The 20,056-nt window shown below is 42.7% G+C and overlaps 1 protein-coding gene across 1 annotated transcript in view; it reads right to left on the reverse strand.

Moving 5' to 3' along the window:
• The window catches only part of Baiap2l1 (BAR/IMD domain containing adaptor protein 2 like 1), a 95,125-nt gene that overhangs the window by 18,085 nt on the left and 56,984 nt on the right, over positions 1-20,056 (reverse strand). The window contains exons 4-7 of the mRNA XM_059248745.1: positions 4,124-4,185; positions 3,951-4,022; positions 1,545-1,682; positions 491-643 (exon numbers count right to left, since the gene is read on the reverse strand). Of these exons, the coding sequence (XP_059104728.1) occupies positions 491-643; positions 1,545-1,682; positions 3,951-4,022; positions 4,124-4,185 (425 nt within the window). The remainder of the gene's footprint in view (positions 1-490; positions 644-1,544; positions 1,683-3,950; positions 4,023-4,123; positions 4,186-20,056) is intronic.

The raw sequence follows: 20,056 nt of genomic DNA on the forward strand, positions 1-20,056 counted from the left end.
TGTAGCCTCGGGCAGAGCTGCCAGTGGTCCTATTTATTTCTAGGATCATCTAGAACCACTCAGAGATTGAGTCTAGTCAAGCCAGTGACACCCAAGATACATAGGAGTCTATCAAAAGTTAACTTTTTTAGACTGTGTCTTTTTATTGCTTTGCTTTGAAGACATAGCCCAGGCTAGCCTCAACTCACTATGTAGCTGGGGATTACAAGTGTGTACCCAGTTTATGCAGTGTGCTAGGAATCAAACCCAGTGCACACTAGACAAGGAGTCTACTAACTGAGTTACAACCACAGCCCCAAATGTGTCATTTTTTACAAGGGATTTTAAATATGGATACATTAGGAAATTAATGATAAGTGGATATTTGATTATTCATTCCATCTGTATTTCTGTGAAGGTCTATCCTTATCTGTAGGAAGCGGCACATCGAGGGTTTCTGACTATAAGATAAAGCTCCTGCCACACTTAGTGCACACTGCCACACACTCACCTGCAGGTGATAGTAGTGTATGTGATTGGCAAAGCTACAGTGCTTGTCCACCAGAAAGCAGAAGCGCCTTTTTTCCTCAAGCAGGGCTTCTTTGCAGCCATCTGCAATGAACTTCTGGATTTCACTCTGGCGAGAAGTAACAGTCTCCACATACTATGAAAATAAACAATAGAAGCATGACAGGAGGCATCTGGTTCCTGCACGGCATGACATTTATCACCAGCCATCTTTATACCCAGTTTACTTTGATTATGGAGAAAACACAAAATGCAAATAAACACTGGACAAAATACTTGTCGCCTAGTCTGAGCAGATATCATCGTCATTAAGACACTGACTCATATGTAGAGAAAGGTTACTGAAGGCTTTACATTCTCCACTGAGCAGCTGGCATAATAATACAACTCTGTACTCTAGGGATGACTCTCTTCTACTGAAAAATCCTTTGGAACCAGAAGTTTCAGGTTTGATCACTGTTCCATGGACTTAATCTAAGTTTCATTTTCCTGTGGTAAAATGAGGACAGTCAGGTCAAGCATGGTGGTGGACACCTTTAATACTAGCACTTGAGAGGCAGAAGCAGGTTAGAACTCTGTGAGTTCTAGGACAGTTTAGTTTACACAGAGAGTTTCAGGCCAGCCAGTTTACACAGTGAGGTCCTATCTCACACAAACAGGAGGGATAGTCATGCTAGTTACAAAGGTGCCTTCTTTCCCCTGAGTTAAGGGGAGATGCCTGTAAGTACCATGTGCTATGACCTTAACTCTGGAAAGCCCTGCAATACTATGTCAGCTTACACATGCTTTGTTTTTCTTTTCTTTGACACAGGGGCTCATCATGTAGCACAGGCTAGCCTAGAAGTTAAGTCCCTTCCAACTCAGCCTTGAGAGAGCTGGGATTACAGGCATGTGTTACCACACTCAGCTTGGAATGCTTCTATTTCACCTCAGCAGTAGCACAGAAGGGAGTGATATGGTATAGATGACTGAAGTAAGCCTCCCCTTAAACTGTACACACAATAATTGACAAAGAAAAATATTGACGAAAAGCTCACCTCAATTTCTTTGTGTTCATATTTGAGTGCATTTCTTCCTCCTTGACTTTTTCTTCTGATCTTCTTCAACTCTGCCTGAGATTTCTCCAAAGAATCTAATTTATTCCTGTGTTCTGCTTGGTATCTTTTTAGAGTAGCCTGGAAGTGAAATGCTGTTTTACTATGGCACCAGACAGGCTGTTGTGTAGTCACTTTGCTCACACATCCACTGTGTGTGGCTGACTGGCCTCGACATCCTCACACTCCTATGGCTCCATTCTGGCTGGGGCTTAAGAATGTCAGTCCACACCATTCTCACACCCACACTCCAGAGGATCCCCTCCATTCAACTTGAGTTCTTAGGCATTGTTAGTTCTAATGTTTCTGTTTATGAGCAGCTCTCTAAAGATAAAAATCCTTTCTTTTTAATTCTCTCCTTTTTCAAAGTTTTTTTAGACTCTGTGTAGTCAGTGCTTTGGTGACTACACAATACTAAAGGGCTGGAGTTGTAACTCAGTGGTAGAGTGCTTACATAGCGTATGTCAGGCCCTGGGTTCCATTCCCAGCTCGTGAGCATGCGTGTGTGTACACACACACACACACACACACACACACACACACACACGCACACGCACACGCACACGCACACACACGCACACATTCCTGGCTGTTACATGATTTACAATTCAAGACATACAATGAATAAGTGCAATTGCTCATGAGTGTTCGGGGTGCTGTATAGCATAGTGTTTAAGAAACTAGAATAGCTTCTTTCCTTATTACCTGTGTGAGCTCAATATTACCTGTGTGAGCTCAATACTTAATTTCTATAAACCCATGTTTCTCATCAAATCTGTAAGATGATCATAAGAATATTGATATAGGGATTTTGGTAGGGATACAAATTAGAAAATGAGCTGGGCATGCTAGTGTATGCCTAAACCTCTGCCCTTGGGAGGTGGAGGCATGAGGATAAAGAGTTTGAGGTCACCATCATCATACCAGTGTGAGTCTACTCTGGGCTCCATGAGACCCTGTGAAGGGCAGTGAGGGGGAGGAAGAGGGTGGTTGGAAAGTTGGCTCAGTGCTTAAGAACATTTTCTCCTTTTGCAGGACCAGAATTTAGTTCCCAGCATCCATGTCAATTGGCCTACAACTTTTAATTCCAACTCCAACCTGTGTGTATGTGCACTCACACATATACACACACAAATAAATCTTTTATTTTATTTTTTAAAAAGAGAATGTAAAAGGCACAACATGAAGTCCACCTCAGCAGGTGTGTGTAACCCTATGGCCTGTGCATGCACAGCTACAGACCTTATAAAGATCCCTGGAGAGGATAATTTGGAAGGGTAACACGGGGAGACCATACTAAAATGGGGAGGAGGCTTTGGATGTCAAAAGGAAGTAAGCATCCTACAGCAGAAAGGGAAGATGTCATGAGCCTGGCTCCTGGGAGACTGGGAGCTGGTGAAGGGAGGCCTACAAACTGCCTGGATGGACAGCTGTGTGACAGGCAAGCAGCCACAAAGCACAAGTGTTCTCCTAAGCACAATCATATCTAGGTGCCGCTTAGTGAAGGCACCAGCTGTAGACACAGACACAGATGTCCTGTCACACTAGCATGTTCTCTGAAAACACTGTCCTCTGTAAGTAGTGATTTCCAGCATTAGTTTTTCTGTGCTTTTGTTTTTTTTTTAATTTATTTTATATTTTGCCTGTATGTACATCTGTGCACCACGTGTGTAAGGCCAGAAGAGAACATCAGATCCCCTGGAACTGGAGTTACAGATGGTAGTGAGCTGCCATGTGGGTGCTGAGAATTGAACCTGGGTCCTTTGGAGGAGCAGCCAGAGCTCGTGACTGCTTTAGCCTGTTTCTGTGTTGTTTTGTGTTTTTGTTGTCATTTTAAGATAGGGACTCACACTCCTTTAATCCCAGCACTCGGGAGGCAGAGGCAGGTGGATCTCTGTGAGTTCGAGGCCAGCCTGGACCACAGAGTGAGTTCCAGGAAAGGCTTCAAAGCTACACAGAGAAACCCTGTCTCGAAAAACCAAAAAAAAAAAAAAAAAAAAAAAAAAAAAAAGGGACTCACAATATGTCCTAGGCTGGTTTCAACATCCTGCTCCTATCTCAAGTGTTGGGAATTACAGGCGTGTGCCACCACACCCAGTGCTTCTCTAGTTTTTGTAACACACATGCCAAGCAGTGGCAAAAATGAGCCCACTTAACCCAAAGGGAATTTGTTAGTTTTGTGTATTCCAGTTTGTGTCAGCACCCGAACTCCAGCCTACTTCCAGAAGTAGACAAAACTCTCTGTGTGTGTGTGTGTGTGTGTGTGTGTGTGTGTGTGTGTGTGTGTGTGAAAGTTCTCCTAGGCTGAGAGCTCAGGTGTTGGCCAAGGTGGATGAAAACTGTACTCACATTCATATACTTTACGTCAAGTTCTGTCTTCTTCTCCAGCTCATGAATAATCTCCTTATGGAATTTTTTGAACTGTTGAAAAAATGAAAATTATAAAAAAATTCACATCATATTTGAGTTTTAGGCAAAATTTTTAAAAATACATTTAAAAAATATAACAACTGCTCACGTACATTTTCATCAAGAGTCTCATTGAGTTTCTTGTGGATGCTGGAAATCTCTATGAGGACATGGCCTGTGAACAAAACCAGACACATAAGGGGAAGCCATTGCATGGTTTTGCAAAGACATAAACAGAAACAAAATAATGGAAGCAAACGGTACAAGGTTGCTCTCAGGGGCTCCAAATATTAAACCCCAAGACAAGTCAAGAGTACACTGGCTCCCCAGGGAAGGCTCAGAGGGAACACCTGTGAACTAACTTCCTCCTCGAGTTAAGAACACCTACTCTGTTCTTGGATTCATGCTAGTCTATTTTACTCATTCCCTCAGCCAAATCCTATATATATATATGGTTTTGTTTATATGTTTGTGCAAATGTGTACGACGTGTGTGTGCCCATGGAGGCCAGAAGAGGGTGTCAGATCTGTAGTTACAGGTGGTCATGAGCCGCCCGATGGCTGGGGCATGTTCTCTAAAACTCATGTTCTCTAAAAGAACAGCGCTGGTATTCCCTCTTACCCGTGAAGGCGTCTTTCCAGCTCTGTGATTTAACTTTGAATTCTCTTACAAAAGATTAACTCAGTCAACACAGTAACTAATTATAGGAACAGAGGGTTTATTTTTATCTAATCCCCAGAGTAATCTGATTATCTGCTAATCACAGAGAAAAATCATTTTCTTTTTTTCATTTTAGTTCCTGTATTTGTTCTGGAAAATATTAGCACAAGGGGAAACTGTACCAACCACAGTGTTCCATTTTGGATCTTCTGGGAGGACACAGAGTCCCTGCAACAGAGACTGTTCAGGGCAAAGGAGCCTCCCTCCAGAAATCAACAGGGTGACCACCTGGTTTGCAAGGCCAGCTCCCTTACAGTTGGGGGCATGTGCTAAAGCTCTGACACTTGTCTCTGATAAAAGTGGACAAGACCCTCTCTGCCAACCTACCTGCCTCAGACACCACATGGGTCTGATGAATATAAGTAGGAAAACAGAGAGACTCATTTGGAATGACTGCCACTGCCATATGAAACCATCACAGAATGTACTGGTGGACTGCTCTACAGGTCAGTGGCTAGATCCAAAGGAATTTTTATGGCAAGCTGAATATGACAGCTGTGGATGAGAATGGATGACACAGTAAGACCCTGGTAGAATAAGGGAAAAGAGAAAATGAGCATAGAGCCCACATGGCCTCAGCTGTCACTGGTGTACAAGTGACTCAGCCATGCTTTCAGGAGCATTTGCAGACAGCTGCTTCTCAGATATGCCAGGCCAGGCCAAGCCCCTCCCTCATCTTCCATCTCAGAAATCCAGTCTCCTCCCAGACTTGGGTGTTCCATGTGTAAGAGTGAGCTCACCGGTACTGTGCTTCCTAATCCACCTAACCCCAGTCAGCCGGTCACGGTGGGAAACCTCTCACCTATGTGTCATGCAAGAGTCACTGACTGTGTACTGGGGCCATCAACTGAAGATGGCATTGGTGCCATGGCAACTGGTGCCATGATGAAGAGTCATTTACTGTGTACTGGTGCCATCAACCTCTAGGGAAGAACATGAATGAGTTTACTCACACTACTTTCTTGGGCCACAACTATGCTTGTCCGACTCTGAGGAGAAGACACACTGGACAAACTATGAAGTCAGACATATACTTCCTAAGTCCACTCATCAGAAGTGGGAGGACTCTCCTTGGTCCACACACAGATCCAGATGGCTAGGCCTCTAGGAGAGTCTCCTTCACTCCATCCCTGGCCTGCGTGTGCTCTTACCTCTCTGGAGTATGTTCTCTTCCAGGTCACTTTACATGGTGCCAGGGGTCTTTCTGAAAGCAAAGGCGGCAGCCTCCCTGCTCTCCCCACAGTGTTCCAGATAAACATACTTGTGAACTACAAGCTGAAGGCCTCTATGGACAAGTGTTGTCTAAACCTTGGGTGTGGTGGGCACAGAGAACTGCTTACAGAAACATAACCTGAAGAGGTCACAGGCCATCAGGATCCAGGGATACACATTATTCCCAAAGCTCTGTGAATCTAAGAAGTTCCAGTCAGACAATGTGCTAGATAAAAGATGGTTATGGCAGAATCATCCTCAGGATTCAGGTTTTTTTTCTTCTGTCTTGTTTTTTCACCCACCATGTTCATCAGCTTCCTACCCTGACGATGCCATCTAAAATTCCCAAAAGTCAATATGAAAACAAATGAGAAAAGCCTGCAACCTGGCCAAGAATATAACTATATTACTATGTCATTTCAGACACTGAAACATTCAGTTACTTTTATATCTACTTTGAACCATAAACAATTCCTTGTTGGAGATTAAAAAAAAAAACAAATAAGATCAATTTTAATTATTTGAAAACTAAGCACTCAGTTCTTGGCAAGTTGGATTTTTTTTTTTAAAGTTGGATCTTCTTAAGGAAAAAAAAGATCTAAAAATATTTTGGCTGAAACCATCAGAAGAATTCTGTTGGAAAGCAAAGTGGTCACATTTCTTTCTTACATGACCCTCGTTGAACTGTGTTTCCACAGTCCTACTCAAACACGGACCTCAGAGCAACATGCTGTGTGTTAGGCACAGCTCTGACCTTGGGGCTCTGCCTCACTGGCCCAGCCCACCACGTGGTTCTCACTGTCCATGCTCCTGTGTGGTTTCTGTCACTGCAGACAAGTTCAATGAAACGGGCCATTCACAGTGTAGGACGGGAACCCCTGACCTTGCTAATCGTGTCCCTCATGGTTTGTGGAATTCCAGAGCTTGTCTCCCAGTGGTAACCCCGGAGTCCTTGGTTTTAAGGATTGACTGAAACACACCTTAGCTGTGATTGTGCAAGCTGCCAAAGCACACCTTGACACAGAACATGAAACTGCCTTTAGGTTCACTCCACAGATGTTTATTCTTAAACTGAGTAAGTCCACAGATGTTTACTCTCCAATTGAGCAAGTATTACTTCAGATTGAAAACGCTCTGTTTCTGTGATGTTTTACTCTTCATCCTCTAACCCACTTTTTTGTGAATTATATTGGAGAAGGAAAAAGACGCAGAGAACATTTGAGGGAGGAGCTGAGAAAGCACAACCCAGATTCAAACAGAGCGGAACGGAGTGCATGCCCCGACAGGAAGCTTGTGCTGCGTGCTGCACCAATCCTTTCCTTTTCAAGTTTGGAGCCAATATCTCAGGAAGAAATTCATATCATTACAGCCACGTGACTCAATTGGAATAAACTAGATTCTTATGGGGGCAATAATAAGGAATTTATTATTAAAATTAAAATTTTTGCAGCACTGGAGATGGAACTGGGGTACTCACCCGAACCACTGAACCACAGCGCTGGCTCAAAGGAATTTAGGTACAACATGCACACATTTCAAATTCATAAACTCAACTGAGACAATGCTCATAGCCATTGAAAAAAATAGCAGCATTAACTCTAGGTTTTAGGAACTACGAAGAAATGTATCCAATATTTTGAACAATGCTATGTAAGGCTATGCATGTGGCCAGTAGGCAATGTGACCTTTAAATATTAAATAACAAAACTTAAAGAATGTTATTGGTATGAGATACTTTTTGTTTGAAACACTTTTGCTGATTTTTTTTTCCTGGGCTGGCACTGCAGATGGAACCCATAGTCTGGCTTTGTGCAAGTACTCTTCTACTAACCTATGTCCCTAGCTCCCATTGGGAAGTTAGTTAGTTCTTTGACACAGGGTCTTGTTACATTTATATAGCCCAGGCTATCCTCAAATTTACAATCTTCCTACCTCTACCTTCTAAGTGCTGGGCTTACAGACACGCATCACCACACCCAGCTGGTCTATTAATATGTTTCAGTGGGATAGATAAGTCTTTACCAATTCACAGTAAGAATGTGGAGGAGCCAGATGGAGCCTGCCAAGGACAGAGACATCAAAGAACACATGCTGAATTCAGGCAGACATTTAAAAAAAAGAAAACCAAGCCCAACTCTTTCCATTTATATCTGGTCACAGATAATTACAACACGTTTGTTATTTCCAGAGAGTACAGAGTAATGGCTGAGTCACACGCCACTTCCTACGTGTTACTACAAGTGGAATCAGACAATAAAACGGTGGTGTGGAAGCCAACCTACTACTGGCCTAAAGTCACACTGTGAAGACTGAAGTGAAAATGACCAAAAACGTCACTGGGAAATGGATAGTTTTTCTGACATTTTTACAGACCGTAAATGTGAGAGGAGAAAACACAATGAGGGCTAAAAAGAGGTCTTAGAAGGAAAGGTGCTTGCTGCCGAGCCAGACAACTGAGTTCAATCCCTGGGACCCAGTTGGTAGAAGAAAAAAAGCAATTCCTCTAAGTTCTCTTCTGACTGCCACACACAAAATAAATAAAATGTGATAAAAAATGTAACAGTACAAGGAAGGGAAAAGCAAAGCACACAGATGTTATGCTGAGTAGACAGGTATATATGCTGGAGATCCACATCACCCACACTTACCCACAAACACACGAGCACACTGGAGATCCTCTACTGCCTCTAAGAAGGGCTCTCAGTCCCTGGAGGCAGGCAAGTGGCTCTCCTCTGACCAGTACTATGCGATACAAATAGCAACATGTAGCAGTGCATGGTGGGGCACATCTTTAATCCCAGCACTCAGAAGGCAGAGGCAGAGGCAGGTGGATCTCTGAGTTTGAGGCCAGCCTGGTCTACAGAGTGATTTCCAGGATAGCCAGGGCTACCACGGAGAAACCCTGTCTTGGGAAAAAAAACAACCAACTAACCAATCAACCAAATGAACACCACCACCACCACCAACAACAACAACAAAACTCCCACAAACAGCAACAGTTTAAATGGGTCTCATTCTTGGCTTAAACAACTGAAGTGCTACAGTTCTAATTAATGTCTTGCAATCATCATATAATTATTCTTCCAGTGTTCCCCCAAATAAACATGGGGTATTCTACTCTGAGCATCAAAAGAGTGAAGGATGGTAATAAACTATAGATCACTAAAAAAAATCCAGGGATCTATGAGTCCACAGCAACAGACAATGTAGGGAAAATGGATGTTCCTGCCAAAAGTAAAATGTCCAGTACCAGTGGGGAGAGGCTGCTGGCCTTGGGAAATCACCATTTTTCTGCCATCATAGTAAAGATAGGTTAGAGCCAAAATCATTAACAGATGTAAAACTTAAGATGAGGAACAAGATATTGCATAGTCTGGAAGTTTCCCTCTAAGATTGCTTGTTAATAGAAATATTTTTAAAAAAATCCAATAATGAGCTAGAAATCAGACAGTACCTTTATATCAAAAATGAGAGGAAAATGACCAGTGTGCTCTCATTTGATACTCACCAGATGCAAATCGGCTTGGATAGTATTCTAGCAAGAACAAAGATCTGGCATCTCAAGGTCCTGAGTACCCTCAGCCCCCATTTAGCAGTTATAACAGGCTTACAGCACCATACTTTAAGATTCTAGATTTTTTTTAAAAAATTTTTTATTTTAAGTTTTTCGAGACAGGGTTTCTCTATGTTGCTTTGGTGTCTGTCCTGAATCTTGCTCTGTAGACCAGGCTGGCCTTGAACTCACAGAGATCTGCCTGGCTCTGCCTTCCGAGTGCTGGGATTAAAAGTGTGCGCTACCACTGCCTGGCCGAGATTTTAGATTTTAAAATTACATTAATTTATTTGGTGTGAGGTGTACATCCACGTGGAGGTCAGAAGACACCTTGGCTGGAGTTCATTCTCTCCTTTTACTATGTAGGTTTTGGGGACTGAACTCAGCCAGCAGCATACAGGCTTTTGCTCACTGGGCCATCTCACCAGTCTGTCATGTATCTGTTTAGCGTTGGAGGAGGAAGACGGAGAAGAGGAGATAACAGGAGTGAAGAGGTGTGTTGGTAGGTGAATTGATATCAATGTCGTACTTAAAGTAAGATCTCTGACAGCCTACTTCTTATCAAGTGGGCAGCACGGTCAAAGACCTGAAAGTGAATATTTCTCTGAGTCAAACAGAAGTTGCAGCCACAGGCTGGAGAGATGGCTCAGGGGTTAGTAGCCTTTACTGCTCATGCAGAGGACATGTTTTTAGTTCCCACTACCCATGACTAGCAGCTCACAACCTCCTGTAACTCCATCTCTGTGGGGATCTGATGCCTCTGATCTCTGTGGGTACCTAGACACACATGTGCACACACCCTAAACACACACATAATTAAAGATAATAATTAAAAAAAATCCTTTTAAAAGGTTGTAGTCATAGTGGGGAGTGGTGGTTCACATCTATAGCCCCAGAATTCTAGAGGCTAAGACAGGAGGATTTTTTAGTTTGGTGCAAATCTGGGCTATGGAATGCGATCCTGTCTCAAAAAACAGAAAAAAAATATAACCGTAAATGTAGACTTTATTCTTGTTTTTGGAGGTGTCCCTTTTAGACACAGTACAAAAAAAACTTTAATTTTTGATAGCTGGGTGTTAGTGGTGCACGCCTTTAATCCCAGCACTTGGAAGGCAGAGGGAGGTGGATCTCTGTGAGTTCAAGGCTAGCATGGTTGACATGAGTTCCAGGACAACTAGGACTATAGAGAGAGACAGACTCTGTCTTAAACATCAAAACAAACTCAACGAATAAGCAATGACAAAAAATAAAACAGAACAAAAGCAACTTGATTTTTATGTGGAAGTCTAGAATAAACTGTCCAAAAGGAATTGGTTTTGCACGTTAGACTGTCAGACGCTACTGTTGATCTTTCAGTACTGGAGCACAAAATCATTACGAAGAAGGTGGGAGATGGAGAAGAGCAGGTATGGGAACTCTCGGTCCCCACAGAGCTCAAGGGGCGGGAGCCTCAGCCAAGGTTAAAGCATTTGCAGAAAGATGTGATGGTGCCCACCAGGCTTCTCAACACCAGTGCACATCTAGAACATTACTTTCCATATTTAAAGAGCCCCCATACTTCCCAGAGTTTACCTCTACGAGTACCAGTGTTTGCTCTCTGAAAAGACGGGGCAAATTCCCCTTAGGCTTCTCCCAACAGAGACAGGCAGTCATCCTGAAATAAGTCCAGAGTCCTGTTCTGGGCTCTGTCAGAGGACTGGCCCTCAAGGGCAAGCTGCTGCAGTGAAGTCTTAACTGACCTGGGAACAGCAACCAGTTATCTCGGGCCCCCTCAAGCTTTCTCACTAAGCGGAAAGAAAGGCTAAGGAGCTCTTCCAAAGGTCAGATTCCAGGTATTCAGGTTATCCAAAACTTTCACAAAACAACTCAAGATTCCCACTGAAGATAAAGGAATGAAGCTTTCCTTTCCCAAGAATCATCAACGGGGCCCCAGGAAAGGATCCTGGGTACACCTGTAGAGCTGCAAGGCACAGACTCCACTAGGAATGACACCAGGAGGAGAGGAAAAATAAAACCTCTGATACAGTTCCAGCTACACCCAACATTAAATCTATCCCAACGCCTAGCCAGATTCAAACAAACAAACAAAAAGCCATTCCTCCAAAGGCCTATCTTCCACTGTTCCTATTACCTGATATATTATATTCAGTTTTCATTGATAAAATTAGACACACTAAGGAAAAACACAATCTGAAGAGACAAGGCAAACATCAGACCCAGACTTGGATATGGTGATTTTGAAACTGCAAGACTATTAACTTAGCTAGGTGTAATAATGCACACCAATAATCACAGTATTCAAGGCTCCCAATTTAAGGGCAGCCTGAGCAACACAGTAAATTCTAGGCCAACCTGGACTACACAGTAAGAGTCTGACACACCCCCAAACAAAACAAAACAAAAAGACTAAGAACTTGAAACAACTAAAATTAATATGCCAAGGATCCTACTGGGAAAACTGAGTGGCATGTAAGAACATATAAGCAATGTACTCAAAGACTGAAATTTGAATAAATAATCAAGAAAATGATAGAAACAGAGATGTAGAATGTCTCCGATGCTCTTTCCAGGCAACTGGACACAGCTGAGAAAAGAACCAATGAGCTTAAAGATATGTTGATACAACTTTCCAAAACTGACATACAAAGAATGAAAAAAATGGAACAAAATATCCAAGGACTGTGCGCAATTAAAAGAGTAAAACACCAATAAAGGGAAAAGCAGAGAGAGAAAGGAGTGGAAAGCCATCCGGAGCAATAGTGTTGGAGACTACTCTTTAAACCTAAAGACAGCTATCAACTCAGACCAGAAAGCTCAGAGAACACAGAATAGACACTGAAATACTGACACTCCGGTGTATCACACACCAACTACAAAACACCAAAGATAAAGACACATTCTTGGAAGACGCCAGAGGGTGGGAAATGCCAAGGCTGGAGAGCCACAGGATAAGAATTACACCAGACTTTCCCTCAAAAAACCACTTAAGGGAGTGTAAAGTGGGTCATGGGGGGGGGGGGATGGTGGAAGCTCAGCACTCAGGGGTAGAGCTAAAGGATTGCAAATTCTAGGCCAGCTTGGTCTATGCAGTATGGAGAAAGCAAACGGCATGGTGGCACACAACCTAACCCTACACTCCCAGTACTCAATGCTTGAAGAAGGACTGCCATAAACTCAAGGCTAGCTGGGCTATGTAGTGAACCACAGGCCAGTTAGGGCTTCACACACTACAAAATACCAAAAATAGTAAAATATCTAAGAATTCCAAGATTCACCACCGAAAATTCATTTATCTAGTAAAATTATCCTCTAAATATACAAGAAATAGGCGTGCGCGCACGCACGCGCGCACACACACACACACACACACACACACACACACACACACAGGTAGGATTGGGAGAGAATGTGTGTTTTGAGACAGGGTCTCACTATGTTACCCTGGCTGGCTTGGAATTTGCTATGCAGACTAGGCTAACCTTAAACTAACAGAGATCCCTGCCTTTGCCTCCTGAGTTCAGGGATTAGGACAGTACCACTGTGCCCAGCTGATTTTTTTTTTTTTCAGACAAAATCTGTCACCAGTAGGCTTCAGCTACCAAAAATATTAAAAGATGTTTTTCAAAGAAACATGTCAGAAATTCAGAGCTACACAGAGAACACTTAATAAAAGGAGAACATTCAAGGAATAAAGGTAATAAAGTATTTTTTCTTCTACCTTCCTTTTTTCTATTTTTTTGAGATAGGGATTCATTCTTTGGCCAGGCTGTTCTTGAATTCATAACCCCCTACCTCAGCCTGTCCGCCATAGCCAGTTTTGTAAAAACTGTTCTTGGGGACTGGGGATGTAGCACAGTTGGTAGGTAGAGTGCTTGTTTAACATAAACAAGAAGCCTTGTGGTTGGTTGGGCTCCAGTACCACATAAAATGATATGGTGGTGCATGCCTATAATCCCAGCACTCAGGGAGTAGAGGCAGGAGGATCAGGAGTTCAAAGTCATCCTTGTTACAGGGCAAGCTTGAGGCCAGCCTTTGGCTACATAAGACCCTCTCTCGAAATAACAACATCCCCCCAACTATCCTTGGTTACAATGATAGATGACTGTACAATACTAACAGAAACTGAGTCGTTTTAGTCTGTGGATAACTGAAATTGATGGCAACAATGCCACCAAGATGGAGAGGAGAAACTGTTCAGCTCCCATTACTAGAAAAAATGGTCTCTGTCTGTCTTGTTTTGTTTGTTTGTTTGTTTGTTTTTTAGTGGTGTGAAAGAACCATGTAACTTGTTTCAATAGAAACTGCATTTTAGACTTTCACTTTTGGTCTTTTGCTGGGCTAGTGATACATGGCACAATACTTATGATGTGGGGCAGTGTTGAAGGGTCAGGGCTGAATCAGTCACTTAATCACAAGGGGAAACACCTGGGCATGAAGCAAATGTTCATTGTTCAGTGATGGACCATGGACAGTTGAGAAACATGGACACAAAACTTAAATATTCTATTATCCCAACGATATGACACTCTAGGAAGGCAAAAACTTCAGAGACAGTAAAAAGATCAGTGGCTGCCGGGGGCTTGTGGGTAGTGACAGAATGACAGTGTACACTTGCCAAATTAACAGAATGTAGCATGAACCCTAATGTAAACTGAAGCCTTTAGTGAATGATAGCTTACCAATACTGTTACCTATTATCCGCACAATAAATGTATCACACAAAGAAAGATGCTTAAAACGAGGTGCCTGAGTGGAGGAAAAGAGGATATATGGACACAATTCAAGATCTATTCATTCTGTAGGCATTTTCATTCAAGGCTTAAACAATGCCACATCTGGAATTGTACACATTTCTGTTTTTATTTTATTGTGTGTGTGTGTGTGTGTGTGTGTGTGTGTGTGTGTGTGTGCATGCACATGCCACATGTGTGAAGGTCCTGGAAAGGCTAGAAGAATGCATCACATCCTTTGAAGCAGGAGTTACAAATGGCCAATATGGGTGCTTAGAACTGAACTTGGGTCCTTTGGAAGAGCAACAGTACTTACCTGCTTAGCCATCTCTCTAGCCCCTGAGGATTTTACTGAGGTTTTGAGAGATTGGAAGACTTTCATTAGAGTGAGACCTATGTGGTACCCTGAGCTTGTGATCCTGACTACTAGGTATCCTTGATTCAACCGTGAGTCAAGAACCCACAGGGAAGGGGAATTAGGTTTGCTCTACCGGGCACCTATGACTGTTCATCTTCACTGTTGACTTGATTGGACTGGAAACTCACATCTGGGGGTCTGGGAGGACATTTCTAGAAAGTATTAAATCAGGAAGGCTCTGACTTACTCAACAGATTAATCTCTTGATGGATTCGTACTATGAAGGCATTACTGGGAAGTGGTAAAAAGTAAGGTAGCTTGTGGAAGTAGGTCCTTGGTACTGTGGGGATGTATATCTTGCCTGGGTTACTTCCTCTATTTTTGTTTTGTTTTGTTTTGTTTTCTGCTTCCTGGCTACCATGATGTGCCTACTCTGCTCTTTCACACCTTCTCCTCCATGACTGATTATCACCGCTGAGAACATGAGCTCCAATCAGTAATTCGTTCCCTTTACATTGTTTTAGGTATTCTAGCAACATGATGCACAGTAACTAATAAAGTACATAAGGCTGAAGTGATGCCCAGGATGTGGGAGGCAAAAGTCTCATCAATATCAGAACACTCTGGATTGGTGAGATGATGAAATGGCTCAGTGAGTATAGGGACTTGACACCAAGCACGATGACGTGAGGACTCATATATTAGGACAGAGCTACTCTGATAAGTTGTCCTATGACTTCCACATGCATGCATGGCACACTCATATATGTATGCACAGAACTATGTAGCAAAATAAAATGTAATAAAAATTTAGAAAACAAACTACTACAACATTTGAATTCTTGTTTAAAAATAGAATTGTGTAAAGTTGGGCAGAACCATAGAGGCACACATAGGCTAAGGATTGGACTGGTCCTTGGAGCTATTTCAGCCCAGAGTGAAAGGGCCAATAAGAGGTAAGACCAAGGTGGTGGAATTGTCTTTCCAAGGCTCCACTGGAAGCCTGCTGGTGTCCTAGCTCACATACACATACAGAAGCCCCAAAAACAGGTAAAAACAGGCTACATGACTGTCGTCTGCTCCACACTCTCACCAGCGGGAGGCCTTTCAGAGAGATCTGGGCTCCTGGGCTTGGTTGTGAAGCACACAATCTCTAGCTTGTCCTACGCAGCCAGCTGAGTCTGTGAGACTTGACAGAAACCCCTACTAGGACCTAGTGACAATCAAATGGGAAGACCATAAAAAGAGTGTGGCACAGTGTGGTCTTAGAGAATGGCCGCATTTCGGATCCAGGGAAGCCCCAAGCACTGGCTTAGTTAGCATCCCTGTTGTAAGGCTAGTGAGACAGGGCTGCCCCGGGGCCACACAATGGTCTCCAGACTCAGGTTTCTAGGGGGAAGGCTCAACATCTCCAGCTGATGAAACAGGCACCCAGACTTCCTTCTAGAGTGGTGATGAGTGGACCAGCAAACAACTGTCTCTGTTTCCACCTCCAACCCAACCACCATCCTGCCCGACCTGGTCTGACATATCAGCTTTGTACCACGCTTCCCTATTTCTACCTTTTACCATTTATTCTTCATCCAGAAGCCAGGAAAAACTTTTATAAATCTAAGTCTGATCATTCCATTCCCAGGTTTGCCGCCTTCAGAGCCTACACATCCAACTCAGGTTGAAAGGCCAAGTCCTTACCTTGGCCCACAGCCCCCATGTCCTGGCCCACCTTCTTACCTTCTTCATCTACAGACCTCACTCCTTCCCAATTTCCTTGCTTTCTCAAGGACAGAGGCCTATGCCCACTCTAGCTCTAGGACCTTTATATTTATTTGCTGGTTTTCATTGGAATGTTTGTGTCAGACATCTACCTCACAATATACCTTCCCTAACACAAGTTGCCTACTGCCAGCATACCTGACATGCTACACCATGTGTCAACTATCCACTAGAAAGTCTCTGAGAGGAAGTTTTGTTTTATTCATCTTCAAAATTAGAACAGGGCTTATTAGACAGCAGATGCTCATTTAAATCAGAAAGGAGGGGCTGGAGAGAGGGTCCAGGTTAAGAGCACTGTCCTTGCTTCTCAGAGGACCCAGGTTTGATTCCCAGAACTCACATGATGTCTCACAACTATCTATAACACCAGTTCCAAAGGACCCAACAGGCATGCACATGGCACACATACATGTGTGTAGGAAAATATTCATACACATAAAGTAAAATGAGTAAATCTAAAATATTATAATACTAAAAACTAAAAAATAAGTAGGAAAGAAAATACTCTGTTATCACTTGATTCAGCTGGAATTTGGGTTTTATGTAGCTTTTCAGAATACCCAGAATGACTTTCCTCTGTTCAGTTTTCTCTAAGAGCCAAGAACAAAGAAGTTCCACACCTCCTCAGTACCACAGTGTTTCCCTTCCTCTCTAGCACCCAGTTCTAACAGAGGAAAATTTACAGTGAAATATAGACAGCCATAAAAAATGAAGTACACCATCAATGGGGAATATAGCTCAGTGGCAGAGCATTTAACCAGCATGCATGAGGTCCTAGATTCAATCCCTAGTAGTGGAAACAAACAAACAAACAAACAAACAAACAAACAAATTGTTTATCACCCCAAGTGAAGGTGCTCAAGCACCTGGATTCAAGCACTAGCACCAAAAATTTAATTAATGGAAGTTAAAAAATAAGTTTTAGAAATAGTCAAAATGAATCTTTCCTCTCATTAAAGAGTTGGGGCACTGGGATTGGCTCAGTTAGCAGAGCTACACATGCCTAGCATGCATACAAGTCTGGGTTCGGTCCCCAGGTGTACAGAATCACATACACAGGGCGTAGCGGCACACACCTGTAATCCAAGCACTTGAGAGGTGGAGGCAGAAGACTCTGAAGTTCAAGGCTACATAGCAAGTTTGAAGACAGCCTAGAATACATGAGACTTTATCTCAAAAAAAGGAGGGCTGACCAAAATAATTTATAGCCATGGGTTTAACTCTGTTAAAATAGACACTTTAAGACAATAAGAGAAAAACTAAATTTGATGTTTATTAGGTTCATTTTTCAGCCAACATATAATTTTTTAGAATGTAGGTTTTAATTCTCATTATAAAATCTAAGTGTGTCGTTTTCAACATCCCAGAGGACTTGTAAATTGTAAAGCATTAATATGAATGGGAAATTAAGCTGGATTGAGTAGAGAATAAAAGAGCAATAAAATTAAAACATTTAATCAGATACAGTAAAATTTCAAAAGAAGAGCCAGGTGTAGTGGTATAGGCTGAACTCAGGAGAGACTGAGATGGGAGGGTTTTGAGTTTGAGGTCACTATGAGCTACACAGAAAGACCTTGGCTCAGAAAACTAGAGAAAAGCTGAGGACAGAGCTTAGTTGGTGGAATGATGCTTTAAACCTCCAGTAAATAAAACAAGCTTGGTGGTACACATCTACAATCTTTGCATTTGCACTTGGGGAAGTGGAGAAGGAGGATCAGGAGTTCCAGGTCATCCTCAGCTACATAGTAAGTTTGAGGCCAGCCTGGACTACATAGAAAAACCTTGGCTCAAAAAAACCTAGGCAGGGGCTGGAGATGTAGTTCAGTTGGTAGAGTGTTCACCTAGCATATATGAGGTCCCAGGTTCTGCTGCCAGCACTGCATTAGCTAGGCATGGTGGCATGTACTTGTAATTCCAGCTCTTGGGATGTAGAAGCAGGAGGACCAAAAGTTCAAGGTCATTCTCAGCTACATAAAGTTTGAAGTCATCCTAAACTATATGAGATTATCTACCTATCTATCTATCTATCTATCTATCTATCTATCTATCTATCTATCTATCTATCTATCTATCTATGTATCTATCTATCTATCTCCCTCCATCTCCATCTCCATCTCCATCCATCCATCCATCCATCCATCCATCCATCCATCCATTCATCGGGTTCTTGTTTTGCTTTGGTTTTTGGTTTTTGGAGACGGGGTTTCTCTGTGTAACAGTCCTGGCTGTCCTGGAACTCACTTTATAGACCAGGCTGACCTCGAACTCACAGAGATCTGTCTTGCCTCTTCCTCCCAAGTGCTGGGATTAAAAGTGTACAGCACCACAGTTGTTTTTGTTTTTTCAATGCAGGGTTTCTCTCTGTAGGCTATCCTAGAACTTGTTCTGTAGACCAGGCTGGCCTCAGACTCAGAGACCCGGCTAACTCTGCCTCCAAAGTGCTGGGCTTAAAGGTGTGCATCACCATGCCCTGTGTGTGTGTGTGTGTGTGTGTGTGTGTGTGTGTGTGTGTGTGTGGAAAAAAAAAACAACAAAATGAGAGAAATGATGAGAGAGAGAGAGAAGAGAAAGAAAAAAAATGAATGAATGTAAAGGTGTGCCACAAATCCTATCATGACAAAAATGGAAGCTGTGCCTGAGTGATGCCTCAGCCCTGGGGCCCTGCAAAGTCACAGGAGTCGACTGCTGCCCTGTGAGGTGCAGGTCATGGTTATAAAGTACCTGTCATTCAATGTGCCTCCTTACTCATCTAGTAATTTGCACTGTACCTTTGAACCATGCTCCTAAAATGAGTCAGTTCCTAATAACTCCCAACCTTTTGGTGCCAATACTACTAATTCCTCAATTTGAGATACTTAGAAACACTGAGAACCAAGAAACAAGGTTCCATTTTCTTTTGCACATTATTTCTCATGATCCTCTCCACAAGCTCCAATGCCCAGGTAAGTGGAGACAGCCCTTATTCCCTAAGAGAAAGCACAGCTTCCTGAATCTCCCCTGTAGCCCATTCAACATTCTCAGACTTCAGTTTCTCTGCCACTCTCATGTACGTGGGGTCATCTTTTTCCATTAAATTCTGTAACTCTTGTTACTCTTTACTCCAGTGCCAATCCCAAATCAAATTATGTATGTCTATATTTTCACAATCCCTTACTGTGTTGTAGGTGAAGACAAGGTCTGCTGCAAAAGATGGCCATGGTTTTAAAAAACCCTGATTCCTAGATAGGAATCCAATACCCTATGTCAACTCACTTAGCCAATCAAGCATTTTAAAGTTTATCTCTAACGCTTCTTCTTACATCCTTGTCTCACCAATCAGCTTACAGCTGAGATGGTAAGACATTGGTTCCTGCTGCCACCTCTCCTCTGTCCTGTCCGTCTGGTAGTTCCTGCTGATGGATCACTAAGACACCTTTACCCAGCCTCACAACCATTCCTGAGACATGAGGTTGCCAGCTCTTTTTAAATTTTTAATTTTTAATTACACACACACACACACACACACACACACACACACACACACACGTTTATGTGGGGGAATGTGAATACTTGTGGAAACCAGAGGTCTCAGATCCCCTGGAGCTGGAGTTACAAGAGGCTGTGAGCTGACTTCTGTGGGTGCTAGAAACTAAACTTGGGTCCTCTACAGGAACAGCAAGTGTACTCAATTGCTGAGCCATCTCTCCAACCCAACTTACTT

The sequence above is a fragment of the Peromyscus eremicus genome, chromosome 23 (genome assembly GCF_949786415.1).
Source record: "Peromyscus eremicus chromosome 23, PerEre_H2_v1, whole genome shotgun sequence".
In the NCBI taxonomy this organism is placed as follows: Eukaryota; Metazoa; Chordata; class Mammalia; order Rodentia; family Cricetidae; genus Peromyscus; species Peromyscus eremicus.